Source organism: Xiphophorus hellerii, chromosome 9 (assembly GCF_003331165.1).
Source record: "Xiphophorus hellerii strain 12219 chromosome 9, Xiphophorus_hellerii-4.1, whole genome shotgun sequence".
Taxonomy (NCBI): domain Eukaryota; kingdom Metazoa; phylum Chordata; class Actinopteri; order Cyprinodontiformes; family Poeciliidae; genus Xiphophorus; species Xiphophorus hellerii.
The window spans coordinates 11,809,942-11,827,549 of record NC_045680.1 but is presented as its reverse complement, the minus strand read 5'-3'; the positions used below and the strand labels follow the sequence as shown (position 1 = coordinate 11,827,549).

The 17,608-nt window shown below is 37.2% G+C and overlaps 1 protein-coding gene across 2 annotated transcripts in view; it reads left to right on the top strand.

Annotated features, from left to right (window-relative positions):
• Positions 1-1,468: 1,468 nt before the first annotated feature.
• The window catches only part of LOC116725219 (ankyrin repeat domain-containing protein 13C), a 31,546-nt gene continuing 15,406 nt past the window's right edge, over positions 1,469-17,608 (top strand). Inside the window, exons 1-4 of one of the 2 annotated variants that reach the window (XM_032571128.1) lie at positions 1,469-1,570; positions 1,673-2,138; positions 6,012-6,053; positions 11,293-11,397. In XM_032571128.1, the coding sequence (XP_032427019.1) occupies positions 1,775-2,138; positions 6,012-6,053; positions 11,293-11,397 (511 nt within the window). In that variant the 5' untranslated portion in view covers positions 1,469-1,570; positions 1,673-1,774. Of the gene's footprint in view, positions 2,139-6,011; positions 6,054-11,292; positions 11,398-17,608 lie in introns of both variants that reach the window. The other variant, XM_032571127.1, reaches the window with a different exon arrangement.

The window sequence follows — 17,608 nt, the reverse complement described above, 5'->3', positions numbered from 1 at the left end:
AATCAGAGAGGCTAACTGGAGAAAAAGGCTTCAGTTTGCAGGGAAGCATAAAGATTGGACTCTGGGGCAATGGAAGACAACCATATGGTCTGATGAGTCCAGATTTACCCTCTTCCAGAGTAATGGTGTATCGGGGTAAGAAAGAAGGCGGATGAAGTGATGCACGCATCATACCTAGTGTCTACTGCAGAAGCCTGTGGGGGCAGAACTATGATCTGAGATTGCTGCAGTTAGTCAGGTCTAGGTTCAGCAACATCATGATCCCAAAGAATGAGGTCAGCTGACTATCTGAATACACTGAATGACCAGTTTATCCCATCAATGGATTTAAATTCCTTGTTGGTGTGGGCATATTCCTGTATGATAATGCTAGGATTCATTGCGGTCAAATTGAAAGAGAGTTTGAGGGAGATACCATTTTCATTCACACAATGAAATATTAGAGTGACCTTTTTTGGTGATGGCTTTTTTATTTTGGCCAAGCAGTGAACAAAATATTGTGTTCTATGTGAAATAACTCACTAGCCTCTGTTGTTTGTCTAAAAATGTAATAAATAAATTAAAATTAATACACATAGGCATAAGGCAACATAGACTAGCCTCAATATAGTTTTTTCCTGGTGTTAGTTTCAACTCTTGTGTGTTTGATACCACGACCTGTTTGTTAGTCACCACCTCCTAATGTGAACAGATGACCTATAGAATTTTCAAAAACCTATGTCCATTTGAAGTCAAGAATAGCTAAGGTTCGAGTCAAGTTCAAAGTCTTTTGGGATTCACCTAGTCAAGCCTAAAGTCACCAAGTTTGTGACTTGAGTCTGACTGGAGTCCATGTCATGTAATTCTAGTCAAAATAATTTTTTTGTGTCTCAATTATTAGCGATATTTTTTATTTGTTGTTTTGATTGGATTTCATTGGTCATACAATTTCAGTTCTGATTAAATGCAAATGGGTTGAACGAATATTTTTTTCTCCAAAATACAGTAGCCCACATTGGAAATATTGTACTATTTTATTTGTTTTTTATTTTTGTATTTTTATTTGCAAAGAGCCATAAACAGTGAGGGAGTGAGGAATTAATCAACTACAATAAAGGGGGAAAATGTAAATGAATTCGTGCAGTTTAAGATGATGGCTGTTAATGGAAAAAATAGAAAAGAAAGTGCAGTTAATATTTAAAAAAAAAACCCTCCTTCTCATTATCTGTGAAGGGAATATGCTAATGTAGATTACCGGTAGTCATATCTCCTTCATAAACAAAGCAAAGATGTTCCTGATATTAGAAATTTTGCTTTTTTGTCATTTTCAAGACAATATAAATAATACAAAAATGCAACAAAGCGATGATTTGTGTCAGTAGTAAAACACAGAGTATAGAATACAGTATTTCTTTTAAATCCGAGTTACAGTAACAGTAACCTGAGATAATAACCGCTAGTAACCTTTTCTGAAGTCTCGCGATAGTTGAAAGCGGAATCTTTCGTACTAGTGAGACGCTTCTGTGTTGAGCAGCAACGACAGTTTAGGACGGCGGGAGGGGAGGGAGCAGTTTGTTTTGACAATAAGCCGGTAAACAAAAGCTACCGCTACTTCTTTCTTCAAAAAAAAAGTGGCGTTTTTGCGTCTTTGGTGGACAGGTATTCGTTGAATTAAATGTTGTACAATTTCCAGCGTTTGCGTAAGGAGCTCCAGCCGGCGAATCGCATCAATTCGCCCGGAGGGTCATCGTCAGCGGCGACACCCTCTGCTCCGTCAGCCTGAACCGTTTAGAAAATGACCGGAGAGAAGCTCCGCTCCCTGCGTAAGGACCAGAGGCCAAGCAAGGACGAGGATCTGCTGGAACCGGAGGAGGAAGCTGCCACCGGGACCTTCGCTGTCCCCAAGGCGAATAACAAGAGCAGGGCGAGTAAAATATTCAGCAACCACAAGTTAATCAAGTCACCGTCCACACAGTCGCAGAATAATGGCAACACCAATAACACTCTGGCAGCATCGGATGTTATCGATGACAACAACAAAAACCCGATCATCAAACCGGGACTGGACTTTCCGGTGCACGAAAGTGTCTTTAAAGGAGATGTCCGACGGCTGTCTTCGCTCATCCGGACACAGAATATTGCCCAGAAGGACGTCCATGGTGAGCATACTTACTGCTTAAATTGTTAGATTAATAAAAACACCCGAAGCAAACATTTTCTGGGTTTATTTGTGCTAATGTGCCATCAGTTTTCATCAGCAGTAAAAGTAGGCGAGGCTTCTATCACGCAAGGCCTGAGTAACTCCTGACAGATCACTGCTTTTAATCCAGTTCTCTGGTATAACCTAAAAACGCACCAATTAGTCAGGCAGAGATTGGAATCAGGCGATTTTGTTTTTTCAATGTTACACAAACTCTGAAAAATCTGCTGGATTCCCCAATATATGCATCACAACTATCAATTGCAACCACAGTATGTGCACTGATGCACTCTAGTTTGAAGAGCATACATTATCATTATTACAACATTCTTTTTTAAAGCAATTTCTATTCCTGAAATCAAAAGTTAGGTAGTAAAGCAATAAAGAAAAATGGTGAGAACACAGTTGAAAGTTGCTAAAGAATGAAAAAAGACACATCTGAACTGGAATTGAAGAAACAAAAATTCAGGCAACATTCCTGTAGAAACCATAATTTCTGCTCTCTTTCTGAATTCAATGTTCATAACATACATGGATGTCGGCGCTCTCATCTTGCTCAATAACAGTTTCACTAGAATGGCCTAAAGTGTAAAAGTATATCAGCGGTTATTGGAAGCAGCAGGAATTCTCAACATCAGTACGTGTTTTGTTCAGCTGAGGGTTTAACTGGATTGGATTAACATAACTATTAAAACATCAACATTGTTGGCCACTCCAGTTAAGCACAGTTTTCCCTGAAAAGTTACTTCATGCTAATGCTACTCATGTGGTGGTTGGGAGAAAAGTTAAAATCAGTCAGCAGCTGTAGTCCAACATCCACACACAGAGAAAAGATAAGTTGAAGTTGTAGGTCATTATCATAGTCAACCATGCAGGGAGGGATTCATTTACTAGCACGATCCACAGACATCTGCAGATATTTTGTTCTAGTTGAGAACCCATTAAAACAGCAGTCAAATGGAGCATTTTCTCAACTGAGAAACCTTATGCTCACCAACATGCTTACCAATCTATTTTATCATTCACTCCATAACCCATCTGTTGTAGCCTTTACAGTAATCTATTTGATATATTTTTTTAAAAATGTATTTTTTTTTCTTTATTTTTAAGAAAACTATGAGTTCTCCATTAGATGTTTCAGTAGTGGTTTGTTTTCACAGCTGTGTTAATTTGTAGTCTTTTTAATCTTGTTGCAATTTGATTTAATTTAGTCTTTGCAAAGCATTTGTAATTTTTATCTGATCGTTATAAATAGAAATAGTTTCTACCTCATCATCCATGTGTAATAAAATAACTATTTTTTGGTAGGAGTGACTTCAAATGCTCAGAAAAATGTGTTTTAAAATTATGTATGCTTTGAAAACAATGGTAAGCCATGTTATAATTTATAATTTCAAGATTTGTTTTTTTTACCTCTAACGCGTGGTACTACCGCTTTACTAAAATTTAGAAGTTAGGGAAATATATTTCAAATATTTTTTTTGTAATTTTGTAATTCCTTTATTTCTGTTGGGTTCAAAGCTAGCACCTCTGTCAAAGATCCTTTAGTGCATTCTTTCTTTGTTATATGTAGTGTTTTTGGAAAAAAATGGAAATCATGGAAATTGGTGTAGGTAAGTCAGGCCTGAAGAAAACTGCATATCATTCCCCTAAAAGCTGGATCAGTCCATCTTTCACATAAACTAGTTCCTTCTTGTTGTCACGAAAGAAGTTGTGTAAGAGGTTTTCCATTCCAGACAGTAGCTTATCGTATCACCCCTGAGCAGTGAAATTAACAAGTTACCAGCAATACTTATAGAACCCTTATTTTAATTCAGCCTATATTCAAGTTTATAGATGATAGGTATATTAAGGTGCGTTTTACAAAACTTTGGGAACCACCAGCTTGTTGCAGTTATTCTTTGGGGCAAAGTCTGCTCAGATAACGGAATAGTTTCCACATAAAACCCCTTCTACCCCAAACTGGTCTGACAGCAGGACAAGATTGTCTTGTTCTGGCTCACATACCAACTTAGAATCTGGCCCCTACTTGTACCAAATGTCAACATAGGAATGTGCTCTCACATTGCCTAATTCAACAGGGTGTCAGACAGAAAGGCGTTGTTGTGGAACCTGAACCTGTACTTGTCAAAAACTTTTCCTCTGTGTCGTAGGTCGGTCTGGTTTGGCTACTTTTTGAATGCTTATCTCCAGAGTAGTTCAGCTTCTGACAGATAACAGAAAAAACCCCAATAAATTACAGTTATGTAATGCCAAATTAAATACAAGAATCAAACAAAAAAACATTTATTTACTTACACAAAGAGCACTTACTGACTGTAGAAGACGGTTAGAAAATGATTCTTGAAGTTTAAATCGCTGTCTGTGGTAACAGTGTCCAACCGTCCCTTTGCCAGTTCTCTACCATTTCACATCTAACCACTGGCATTTTGTCCTTTCCTACCTCCATTTTATACATTTTAAAAGGAACTCTTTCATAATCATTTACTAATTTACTTGTTGGAAATATTTTTATGAACCATCGAATTAAAGCTCAAATTTTCCTCAGGGAAAAATGTAGTTTTATTGTAAATGGTCCTCTGATATTTTGTATAATCCTTTATTCACATTTATTTTGGCTCTGGTTTCTGCTTTGATGAGCCAGCTTATGAAATATGACTGAAATTATGGCTAAGACTATGATCCCTGAATAAACCAAAATAATAGCTGTGCTTGAAGATATTGTTTGCTTGAGAAGTAAAATAACATGTAGTTACAGCAAACTATATAAGTAGAATATAGAAAATTATTTAAAAATAGTTGGGGTAAAAGTGGGAATGGAACAGACAGATTTGCTGTGGGTAGTATTCCTGTTTCAGCTAGCTGAGCAGCAGTGGGAAGCAATGTGTGGGGGAGGGGCATCACAGTGCTACTCTGCACTTTCATTGGCATCTCAGTCAAAGAAGTTCAACCGTATGAATAGTATGAAAATAACTTTTAGAACCTCAGTAGCTTGATACTGATAAGTAGCCAGTGCATGATGTTGCTTGTAGAGATTCATTACACTAATAGCTAAATTTATTATATCCACTGTTAAATTTTCTAGAATGGATCCTTTTAAAAAGTTATAATTGATTTGGAAGTGTATCCTATCTTAATGTGACCGACCTTAAAATCTCTAAAAATCCTATCAGCAAGATCACACCCATGTGCTGTAAGAAACAGTTTTATGGCTGCCAGTAAAAAGGGAGATAAGTATCTAGTGGACATATAACACCTCTTCCTACGTAAAATACTCACACCTCTAATCATTTACCACAGCATCATGTCAGAGCTGTAGCTTGTATTTTACACCATATCAGAGCTTACATCTTTGGAAGGCACTCCTTACAGTGAATGCCTGTTCTCATCATGTCTTTTGCAGTAGAATCCTCTAAGGAGCTGACTGGGCAGTTTGGCTTCCTTTGAGGCACATTTTATATCTTGGGAAGAAACATGCTTTTTTTCCCCACACACCTGTGAAAAGTTATTTTTTGGGATCATATATATATAATGTTGCTCTTGCCATGAAGTGATTATATTTAGCTATGTGAAGTTATTATATTTAGCTATGTCACCACCAGTTAGTTTGTGGTGCAGTTGGTTGTTTGCTGCTGAAAAAGGCTGTCACAGTGAAAGAACTCATAATAGGCATTTATCATTACCATATAATTTTGAACTCTGTGTGTTTTGCTTTCCAGTATCAATGTACAAATTATCCAAACTGTGGCAGCTCTACAGATAAAGTTCTTGTCTTTGCTTTTTCCTGTTTCTATTAGTGACTATAGAAATTATTTTTTTCTGTCCTCTACAGGAAACACACCATTACACCTCGCTGTCATGATGGGACACAAAGGTGAGCAGTGTTTGAAGCTGTTCCTGCCATGTGGTGTATTTCTGTTTCTGACTGGCTGTCTGCTTCTGTTTTGTGAATGAAGATGTCTGTAAGCACATATGACATCTGTTTGTGTTTTTCTTTGTTTCGGTTGTGCGTTTCAGTTTATTTTTCTGCCTCTGTGTCTGTGTCTAAGCACCATCAGACATTTGTGACAGATCACCACACAAATCCCAGCAGGCAAGATGCTTATGCATGAGTGAAAGGGTGTTGATGGGATTTTATTTTTTCTTCTGGTTAAGAATCAGAGCTTAACTCTTTATCATTAGGATTTTCTATCATGAGTTTATTGAAGATAATAATTCTGATACTGGAAATATTCACCTCATTAATTTAACTCATGTGTGGAACAGGCTTTTGACTATCAGACCAAAATACTTACCTGTAAATAAATACTTATTGAGTGAATATTAAATATATAAAACCATGATGGAACATTCCATTTTAAGTGGTATAATATAATAGGGATGCACAATGTCAGGAAAAGATATAATTGCGATTTCTGAAAAATACGAAAATGAAATGAATTATGATTAGCAGACATTTGATCTTTAGCATCCTACCACTAAAAAAATAGATCAGGTGTTAGCATTAAGGAAAGTTAGAGTCTGTCCCACAGGTCACATCAAAATGCAGAGCTTGAATACAAGACACTTCATATATAATATTGTACCAAGTTTTGTGTCCAAGCAGTCCTTTTACATCATGATGACAATTATGATATTGTGTAACTTTATAGTATAATTACAAAGACAAGATAAAGTGTCATACTTTAGATGATATTCTACTGTTAGCCTGATAACTATAAACCTGGGAAATTATGCTTCAACCTTGAATAATTATTCTTTGATAACATTTGCCATATCTTATAAGTGTACATAAGCCAACCTGTTATGTTTTATTGGTATAGGTTGGAATAAGAAAGGAAAGGTATTTCTAAAAAAATGTTTGTATATTTGAGAACATTTAAATATATTTTTCAGTTATATATTGAGCATATTATGACATCAAACCCTTGCTGCTGTCTTTTAAGCGATATTGTTTTTAGCTGAATTGAATGGGACTGAAGGCATGTGTATACAGAATTGAAGTATCTTATTTGTGTTACAATGAAAAATTTACTTTTGTTTTTTGCTGCTGGAAATTGGTACACACATCAGGCACGTAGTTGCATATACTGCACAGTTCTATTCGTTCAGTGTCAGTCATTGAAGCACTGGTTTAAATTGATTTCACATTCACTAAGGTCAATTCCTGTCACTGGCATCGGAGCCCCGCCGCTACTCTTTTGGTAACTCCGGCAGCCAAGTGACAGTGTTGTGTCGGATAGGAGGCCATGGCATTGATTGCGCTAATGAGGTTACTTGTTTTCTTCCCTGTCCTCCAGGGAGGCTCAGGCGAGCCAGGCTTAAGGCTACAGCATGAGATCACTGTCTGGGCGTGGCTGCCCTTTATGGATGGAGAGGACAAGACCCTCTTTGTGTGTAGTATTGCATGTGCAGATGTTTATTATTTACCATTCCAGCAGTGACAGTTATGCATATGAGTGGCTTGAAAAACTGGAACAGTTACACTCTCTTACTGGCATAAGCTGCTATGCAAAAGTGTCAGAGAATCCAGTATTGCAACAGACAATGCTAAGCATAATGCCGGACATATGGGCGATGTTGTTTGAGGTGTAATACAGGTTTTGCATAAAACTTGCCACCTGCTGTATTATTTTACAGCTTGACTCCGTCACAGATTGTGCATAAAGGGGCAATTTAATTATCAATTAACATCTTGTTTTGTTTTTATTCATTTATCTTAAATACTATTGTTTTATCCTCATTATACACCAAAGACAAGCAAAGACAACATAAAGTGCTTAATTAAAGATAAAAACAGGTGGCAATGAAAAAAGCACATAGAATTCAAACAGTACTTGAAAGGGGAGCTGCACCTGCCACATCTCTTGACCCCAAGCAGCAGACACAGTATGGCAGCAATGTCTCTCAAACAGCTGGTGTCCAGTCTCTATGGTAGTCAACTGCTCTTCTGCTCATAATATATCATTCAAAGTACATTTAGATGCAGCCTTGTTGTTGTTGGTTAGTGAGTTACTGCTGTTGAAAAGGATAACATAGTAATAGGCAGTTACCATAGGTAATTATAAAATAAGTATACTATGTAGAGTGCTGAGATCAGCATAGTTGTTCCAGAACAGCCCAGTGGTTATAAAAGTTATAGCAATATACTTATTTCATCCAAATAGGAAGTGGTTGAAGGTATTGCATATAGCAGAAATCTATTACCAAAAAAAAGTCTGTCCGTGTTTTATGCTGACCTACAATATCACCACTCCATCTACATAGCCAGACAGAGTGCTTAAAGTGCCTAATCCCAGACCAGAATGACATATGGCCTGGCTGCTCTTCCCATGGTTCTGCATATCTGCTAAATGCTCTTGTTGCTATTACACAACCACTAGATTTAGCAGAGTGATGTAGAGGTCAAAGGCCTTTAGGGACCTAAGGCTTACATCAGAAAGGGAGCGTACATCTGTGCATTTGTTCGCCTGCATTTTCTCAACATCAGCTTCAGTTATCAGATGTTTCAGCCCCGGGCTCAGTCACAGGTCGACCGGTGCATTAGCAGGGTACTGCTGTTAAGTTTCATGGTGTGGGGCTGTTTGTGACGCATTCTGCCATCTTTGTATTTAATAAAAGCCTGGGATTTGACTAGAATGAAACTGGAAGTAAAAAGCTCGAGAACAGTGTTGGAAAAATGTGTCAAGAGGAGCAGAAAAGGGAGACGTTTTATGGTTGTCTTTGTTTTAATTGTCTTTTCTCTGTCTCCTTTTTGAAGAGCCAATAATTGCTTTAAAGGAAATCAGCCGTAGTGCTTTTGTTGCTGTCACAGGATCCCTTTTATTATTTTTCTGTGAATATAATACAGCCATGCATGTTTTTGTTGTGTTTTCATGTTTATTCAGGAAACGTTTCAAGTGTTTCACTCTCACTTATTAAGAATACATGGGACCCTAGCTACTTTCTCATCTATTAAACATGGCGAGGATGTAGGTGGTTGATGTGGGATTGTGTAAACATGTTACACTCAAAAGGCAGAGGTTATGGCATTTTTTCATACTGAAGTTTAATAAAGGACAAGTCTAAACAGGAGCGCAAAAACTTGAAGTAGTTTGTATTGACGCAGAATCAGCTAAAATACTTTTCATTGCCGCCTCATGTGAGAGCCCAGCATATGCACTCAGCAGCAGTTAGGGCTGGATTTGCATTTGTTTGGTGCAGTGCTCACAGGACTGTAAGTGCTCAGCCCATGGCTGAGACAGAGCTGTACAGATGCCAGCATTATAATAAATGATGTCACAACAACACTGACAGCTGAGCCGGAACAACAGACTTCATTTTTGGCTGGCTGTAGTTTGCTGACAAGTTTCCCAGAGAGTGGAAGGATTTCTGTGCTGCTCTCAGAGTTGATCTTTGAATTAAAAAAAAGTGACTGTCTGGCCAGTTATCTGTTGTTGTACTATAATTACAGTTCTGAGGTTCACTCTACACAGTACCAGTGTGTTCCTGTCACTTAACTGTTATATTCACTTGGATCTGGACTTTTAGTGATAATTAAAGGAGTGTTCTGTGTCTTTTGTAACTGTAGGTCCCATCTGGCTCGGGTTGATTATAAGATAAACTGTCATCTCAGTCCTACATAATCTGTCTTTATAATCAGAGTTTTTCTCAAAATGCTCAATTTATTCTGTAGTTTAATCAGACATGATGGAGGTAGTTGACATCACCCATATTAGAGTACACTGGACCTGGTTCGATATGTTTACAATAACAGTATAAACAGATACTGCAGATACATGTTTACCACAAGAAGAATAAACCTGTCATTTGTTAAATTCAATGGATGATGAATCTGAACAGAAAACTCTATGACCTGCAAGTAACCATAGCAACATCAAACATTCTGAGAATATATTTTTCAAAAAATAGATTTCTTGAATCTATTTCAAGAAATAGACTCCTTGATTGCTGTGCAGTGCTTTACAGCATCTTGTCACATTTTACAACAACAGAGAAATGCATAACTAGAGGAAGGAAAAATCTACAGAATTTTCAACAGTTTCTACAATTACGAAATCTGAAAAGTGTGGTATGCATTTGTATTCATACCCTTTCTCTTTGATAGCCCTGAATAAGATCAAAAGCAACCAGTTGTGGCTAGAATTCTCTTAATTAGTAAAAACTAGTCAATCTATGTGTGATATGAGTACACCTTTTCTGCAAAGGTAACTGAGGTTTGTTAGAGAACATTACAAGCACAAAAATATGAAAACCAAAAAACAGCACAGCAGACAAGTTGTCAAAAACATTTTTTAGAAGTTTAAGGTAAAGTTAAATTGCAAAATATTATCTCCAATTCATCTGACAGAACTGGAAATAAAATTAAATTCACAGTGTTGATGTTTTTCTGTTCTGGGTTCATAACAAGTATAAATGCCACCTACTACCTGCTGAAAAAAATAAAAATAATTATTTCTATCTTAAAACAAGTGCCTCTAAATTTATTTTGGGGCTAAGGAGCCTACATGCAAAATATGTAAATGTTAGCAGTTATTATAGCCCAAAGGAAGCACATATTTCCGACATGTAAGTTACATACAAATGAGATTGATACATGTGCCATATATTGTGCAGCTTTTCTGCAAACATACTAAGACATGGCTTTCCTCCTAAAGTGATACCCATGGCAAAACTCATGGTTATTCTGGAGGAGCTACAGAGATCCACATTTTTGGGGAATGAATACAAGGAAATAATTCACATCAAAGCCTGTGTTATACTAGCTCAGCCAAAGTCCAGACCCAAACCTAATCTGTGATGAGAGTCAAAAATATTTGTCAACACATTCTCCCCATCCAATTTTAATGAGCTTGCAAAGAAGAATATGAATAAATTTCAGTCTTGATAATGTGCAAATGTAAAATTTGAGAGAATTGTTTGTCTTCCATCAAATAAACATTCGTAAGACAATGATAAGCTACAAATGTACTAGTCAAAAATGTCTATGTGAAAACGTGTCTTTGGGTTTGTGTAAGACAAACCGTTCCTCTCTGTCTGCGTAGCTTGTCAGTGATGTTCGGTAGATATGCTTTCAATGTTTATGATTGTTTACCTGACTGTCCTTTTCACAGAATGTGCCCATTTGTTACTGGCTCACAATGCACCCGTGAAGGTGAAGAATGCTCAGGGATGGAGCCCCCTTGCAGAGGCCATTAGCTACGGAGATCGACAAATGAGTAAGTATCTGAAACAAACAAGAACTGTGAGGCCCCGCTATAGGTACATTGTGGTTGCATAATGTCAGTCAAACAGCCCACTGACAGTCATAACTGTGGGTTCAGTCAGATTTTTTTTTCCTATGTGAAAACCACGATGGAACAGAGAAAAGTCTTGATGCAAATCAACAAAGACCCTGCACATTCCTCCAAACTGCTGCCTCCCAGCAAGGCCATGATGGTGGCCCGCTTCTTTTGTTCATCAGAAAGAGGGTACATTCCTCAAAGTTCTCAGAGCTTCTGTTTTAATGAAAGGATATTCACTAGACATTTCTCTCACTCATCATACACTGATTGTGCTCAAGCTCTTGCAACTATAGCCAAACCTATCATCCACATACTTAAGTGCAGTATTGGCAAAACAATTGTATTTCTGCCCTTTAAAAAATAAAAAGGAAATCACATTACATCAAAAATATATTAGGGGATTGCTTGAGATATTTAATCATTTATTTTATAATGACATGTTCATTTAAAGTTTACTTGAAGCTGATAATTCTACAACTACAGCATCTTGCAACCTCTAAAGTCCATATTTTCTCTACAACACAAATATAAAGGCAGAAAACCCCCCCAAATAAAAGGAACACATTTGAACAAAGTATGTCAAGACACATGTTACAATTGTGGTTTTATCTGGATGCTGGAAATGCTTATTCCTACCAAATAAGGGTAAGGTATTTGAAATTGATAAAACATACTTTTCTTGTGGAGCATGATGTTTTGTGATTTTTTTATTTTTTATTTTATTTCTGCCAAGTTCTGTGGGAACATCAAATAATACTGTAGTGTGAATACAAAGGAACCAAACAGTTTCTGTCACGTCTCCTGATACCAAAGCAGCACCCATGTCACGTCCAATTTTGACTCAGAGACGCACCACAAAACAGTTAAGCATACAAACATAATGAGAGCATACCTGCAGGAGTACAAAACCCACCCGGTTATCTTCTGAGAGAACCTTAAGAAGAAAAGGCAAAATGGGGGAGTTGACACGCAGCGAAATTTAAGGGGAAAATTCAGAACAGTCATTCTGTTCTCTTAACTACTGTATGTAGCCAAAATTATGTTGTCCAGTAATTTTGTTTACAATCCCGTAATTCAGTCTTATTATGGTATACTGAACAAAGAAGGACAGTAATCATTCTGAGTTTGGAGGATGCTGTATCTTTACACCTCCAAAACCCTCAACTTTCCTACATAATAGTCAAGATTACAACATTTCACACATTTTAACAATCTGTGTTGCCCAGGATGTTGACTTCTCAGTTAGCTTAATCATCCCATTGTTGTAGCACTTATGTGTACTGCAGCTACACACTCCTATGTGTCCAGACAATAGAATGAATCACTCCCAGCATGCTTACGAAAACTATTATGGTTTTCTGGCTGTAATTATTCTTCTTGCTATCTTTATCACAGAAAGCCATTATGTTGCAGTATTTAACATACTGCCTAATAAAAATATAGCAGTTCCAATAAAAGTACACTTTAACGTATAGTATTAGGATTTCATATCACCAATGCAAAGTAATGCATAGTTGTGAATACATACAGTGTGAAGTCCCATGAAGACATGCATTTGTATTTTCTATAATCATTACTACAACCACCTTTTCCCTCTTGAATCTGAAACAATGCTAAACATCTTGCGCATAGATGCTACAGTCGGTCTGTCTTAGCTGATGGATTTGAAAGCCAAAAGGGACTTGAATCTCTGATGCACTAAAACAAAAATGATCGGGCCCAGCCACTCTTGTGTCAGCTTAGCCACAGATGGCTGACTTAACACTTTGAAAGGCAGGGTCTTGCTTGGGTGATAAGAGTTTGCTTGATCTGTGGCTTGCCAGATCACTGCATTCCAGGGTTTTTTTTCCTTTATGCATATATTTTGATTGTCCCCTTCCAAGCCTGATTCACATGTCTTTTTTGCTTGATTTGAGACTCACTGTTGGCAAGAAAATATTAATTAAAAGAAGGGGTGAGACTTCACCTTATTTATGTGTAAGTCATAATAACGATATAAGAAAAGTGCTGAAGTATGTAAACTGTAACAATTGTTTTCTGTTCAGCATAAAAATGCTGAGTATGTTTCAAAGTTAGCTTGATAAAGCTCTAGACCACAGTTATCCAGTGTGATCTGAGTAAGTGTTTGTCAGGGCTTCAAGATGGAAGTGGAACAATAGAAGGTTTTGTTTGTTTTAAAGACAAAACAACATCCTGGGTTTAATAGGACTGAGATTAGTTCCAGCTAGTCATTTGTTTCACTTGTTGTCAATTCATAAAGCTCATAAACTGTTTGTGTACGTAGTGATAATTTCAGAGACATTTTTGTCAGCAGGCACATGCGTCTTTGACTTTTATTTGTGTTTGAACAAACGCAAAACAAAGCAAAGTGGGGCTCAAAAGTAGACTGTTTTGTGGAAAATAGCTGTTTCTGTCCTCAGTTAATTTTCTACTCTTGCAATTGCGTTCTCTGCTTTAAAATCTGTTTTAAAGGCTGTCTCAGTAATGTTTAGTGTTATATGATTGGGAGCGGTTTTTCCAAAGGAGTGTCTGGCTGTAATGCTTTCTGCAGAGGAAATAAACAACCAAGCTACACCAGAGCTGTCTACTGAAAAGCTGAGGCAGAAAAACGTGTGCTCAAGCAAATTAAAATCTCAAGCAATGTTTTTCAAATGCTGCCACTTACTCTCACCCAGCAGTTTGAGGAAGCTTGAAGCCTCTGTGTTGCACACTAGCATCTTTTTTGGGGTGGGGCGTGATATGGTTTCAGACTGTTTATTTAGGAAGCTTTAATTTGCACCCATATGTGAAGTAGGACACAGGGCAGTCAGCACACTGCTCTTATCAACAGTGCTGTTTCTGTAACACTCCCAGTGTCTGGACACACATTGATCCATATTTAGATGTTATTTTCTGACCTAATAATTTCTGTCTTAAGAACTAGTCTTAGATTTTGTTCATGTTTACAGCCAGTTAAGCTACTGAAAAACAAAGCGTTGTAATGTTTCCAGCATCACGTTGTATATTAGTTCCAGTCAATTTTTAGGTGTTACTTAAAGATCAGGCCTTTTCGGACCAATGCCTATTTCTTTGAGATTTGCAATTGATATCGATAAATAATTTATTTTTTTTTCCAAGGACTGTCACAGAAAGGTAAACAAATGTGGCAGGTTCCATGAAAGAGGTGCATCAAAGCATATGTTCCTAACCTTTATTTATCTTTTATCTTTTTATAATAACTGGCCTTCCTGATCACTGATTAGACCTAATCAAACCAATTCCAACCTCTAGTTAAGTGCATCTGTAGTGTCAGAGCAAATATCCCTTGGCTACTTATACTTATTCTGGTTCTGCTGGAGGTTATCCAGCAAGTACCTGTTCTCATATTCTTTGAGCGCTTCCAGAAGCAGTTGTGTTATTAGTTCCAAGGACTAATTAAGTTGTTGCAGTTTGTATTGATGGAAAATGTCTGTTTTGATTAGAAGGTAGTAGTGAAGCCCCTACGGTTAGTCACTCAATTAATGCCAAGAAAATCTCCCAATGTCTCAAGGATGAAGGGTCAGTTTGGTATTGTGTTGCGGTGGTTCGCATTGGTTCCTCAGCCTGTGTTGGCTAGGTGGTCCATGGCCAGATGGTGAGATTATGCTCCTTTCCTTGTCATAGTGAGAGGCGTTGAGGATCAAGAGGAACCCCGACCAGTGCTTGTCAGCATTCATTAAGCCAGCCCACAAAGATCCCCACATCCTGTGATTGTGTCAGGTTGAGTTGGCACAAGTGTCTTTATGTGTGTCAATGTGTGTGGTTGCCTGAGCTCCAGTTTGGCCCAATTCTACCTCTGAATCTGCACTGCTACATGGGGGGCGCCCATAAAATAATAACAACAACCTGTTTGTAATGTTGACTCATGGATTCGATAGTTAGGTTAATGATGATCTTGGTCGAGACGTTTTTTTAGTCTTTTTCAAAAGTAGGACATTTGGACGGTTATAGACAAAATAAAACTCTATTAAGTGTTTCAAGACCTGTAGCTGGTAAAGTTATGTGGGCATTTATTCCTTTACTGGCTTCATCAAAGAACCACAGCTATGTCATGAGCTACAGATGGCTGGTTATCTGCTGAATAGGAAGTGGCACTTACATAAACACAATTCTCAGATGTGAATCCCTATTTTTCCTGATGGGTTTAAAGAGCTGTGAATGCTTGATAATGTGACTGGTCATAGTTAAAATGACCAGAGGGAGAGGCAAGAATATGCCTCTCCCTCTGGTCAATAAGGAGGTCAAAGGCAGCGCTTAATACCAGTATGCCTCATCTCTGCCAGGCTCATTCCCTTTGAACTTCCTGTAGATTTTTGTTCCCTGCAGGCAGAGCATCATGATTGCTTAGAAGAATCAAGTGTCTTATCTGAATGCAGAAAGTTGGCCTATTTCTCAGGAAAAATACATTATGCATTTTAGCTGGATGTTCTTAACCTCTAGTCTACCCTATTGCATCGTCAGTCATTTCTAGGGAGAAACTGTTAGTTTAGTTATGTGTCCTTGCATGCCCACTGTATTTACCCATTGTTGCTGTCTGCCAAACATCACATCATACCTGCCATGGGGATGTTTCATAGTAGGGCTGCACAATAAATCATGAATATGTCATCTTCTCTATATCTTCTATCTGTGTGCACAATATTAATATTGCAGGCTATGTGGAAAGTTAAAGGGTGGTAGATTTTAAGTGCTGTGAGTTTACACTTAGCACACTCATAGGATATTCAGCCGGGATGGAGTTTAGTAGCTCACACTTAACACAGGTTACAGAGTTCAAGATGTTAAATGTCACAGATAAAGTTGGAAGTGCAGAGAAAGAAAGGAACTCATATCACCATTACATTATACCAATAATATATTGCCATCGAATGATTTGGTAATGTTATTCAGCTCTATTTTTTGTTCTTGCTTTTACAACTGATGAGGATTTAAAGTCATTTTGTATTAGCCACTCTTCTCATGAACCGGTCATTGTTGTCAATGTATCTCAAGGTATTTAAAAATGCTAAAATTCTTGATATGATGGTTTTAAAGCAGAAAAACGTCCCACCATACTGTTTGCATGTTTGTTTGTTTTTTTCAGAGATGACAGAGATAGTGTTGTAGTGGCAGAAGGAAGGTTCCCACACATTTCCATCACTTCCAAGAAAGCCAAATTTAGCTGTCGGGAAATATTTCCAGCTGCAAATAATATGGCATGGAAACATAAGGAGAGCCATCCATCACCCTTAGGAAGAGAACATACAATCTACAGCTTAAAAGTTAAGAACAGCATGTCTGCAAGAAACTTCAGACTCTCCCAGACCAGCAAATATCTGGGCATACAAACAAATTATTGCCAACTTTAGTTTATGTTTATTCTCTATACTATATCATTTATACTACTATAAATAACTGGTAAGTATAGCATCATCTATATCAGTTATAATCAGCATGATGTGTTGTTTTAGGAACAGAGCATTGGGAAAAAAAATTTCTAATTCATTTAAAATATAAATTATTATATCATTATATATGCACTGTTTTTTAATATGTTTTGTTAATACTGATACAGTAAAGCCTGAGGATTTATACTTGAAGTTGTCAGTCAATGAGAATTTCAGCTTGTACTCTACTGTACTAAAATGCAGTTGTGTGAATCCAACAAATACTATCTATCAAAACGAGGTCAATAAGAGTTATTTTGTTTTGATCCAGAGCCATGATGTGTGGTAATTTGTAAATCAAGTGATCCATGCAGAGAATCATATTTAAGGGAAATAAGGTGCTATACAAAGTTGCTAGAAAATAATCTACAAATAAATCCAATTATAGATATCATTTAAATCATTTTATGACCATCTTTCTCTATAATTCCTCCACAGAAGGAAAAAAAAAACTTCCCAGAGAAAAAAGAAATGTGCAATAAATAACTACATGTATACAAATTGGCTTTCTTGTCCTTTGAGTATAACATTGAAGGAGGTTAGGACAAAATGACAACAAATGTCATTTTGTTTTCATACTTCAAATTTATACCCGCAATTTATAAAATGCTGGTATAAATTTTACTTATTCCAAAGTAAATCCCCCAAAACGTTAGATTGTTAGACAATTTTAAATTAGGCTTTTAGAGTCTCTAGGGAAA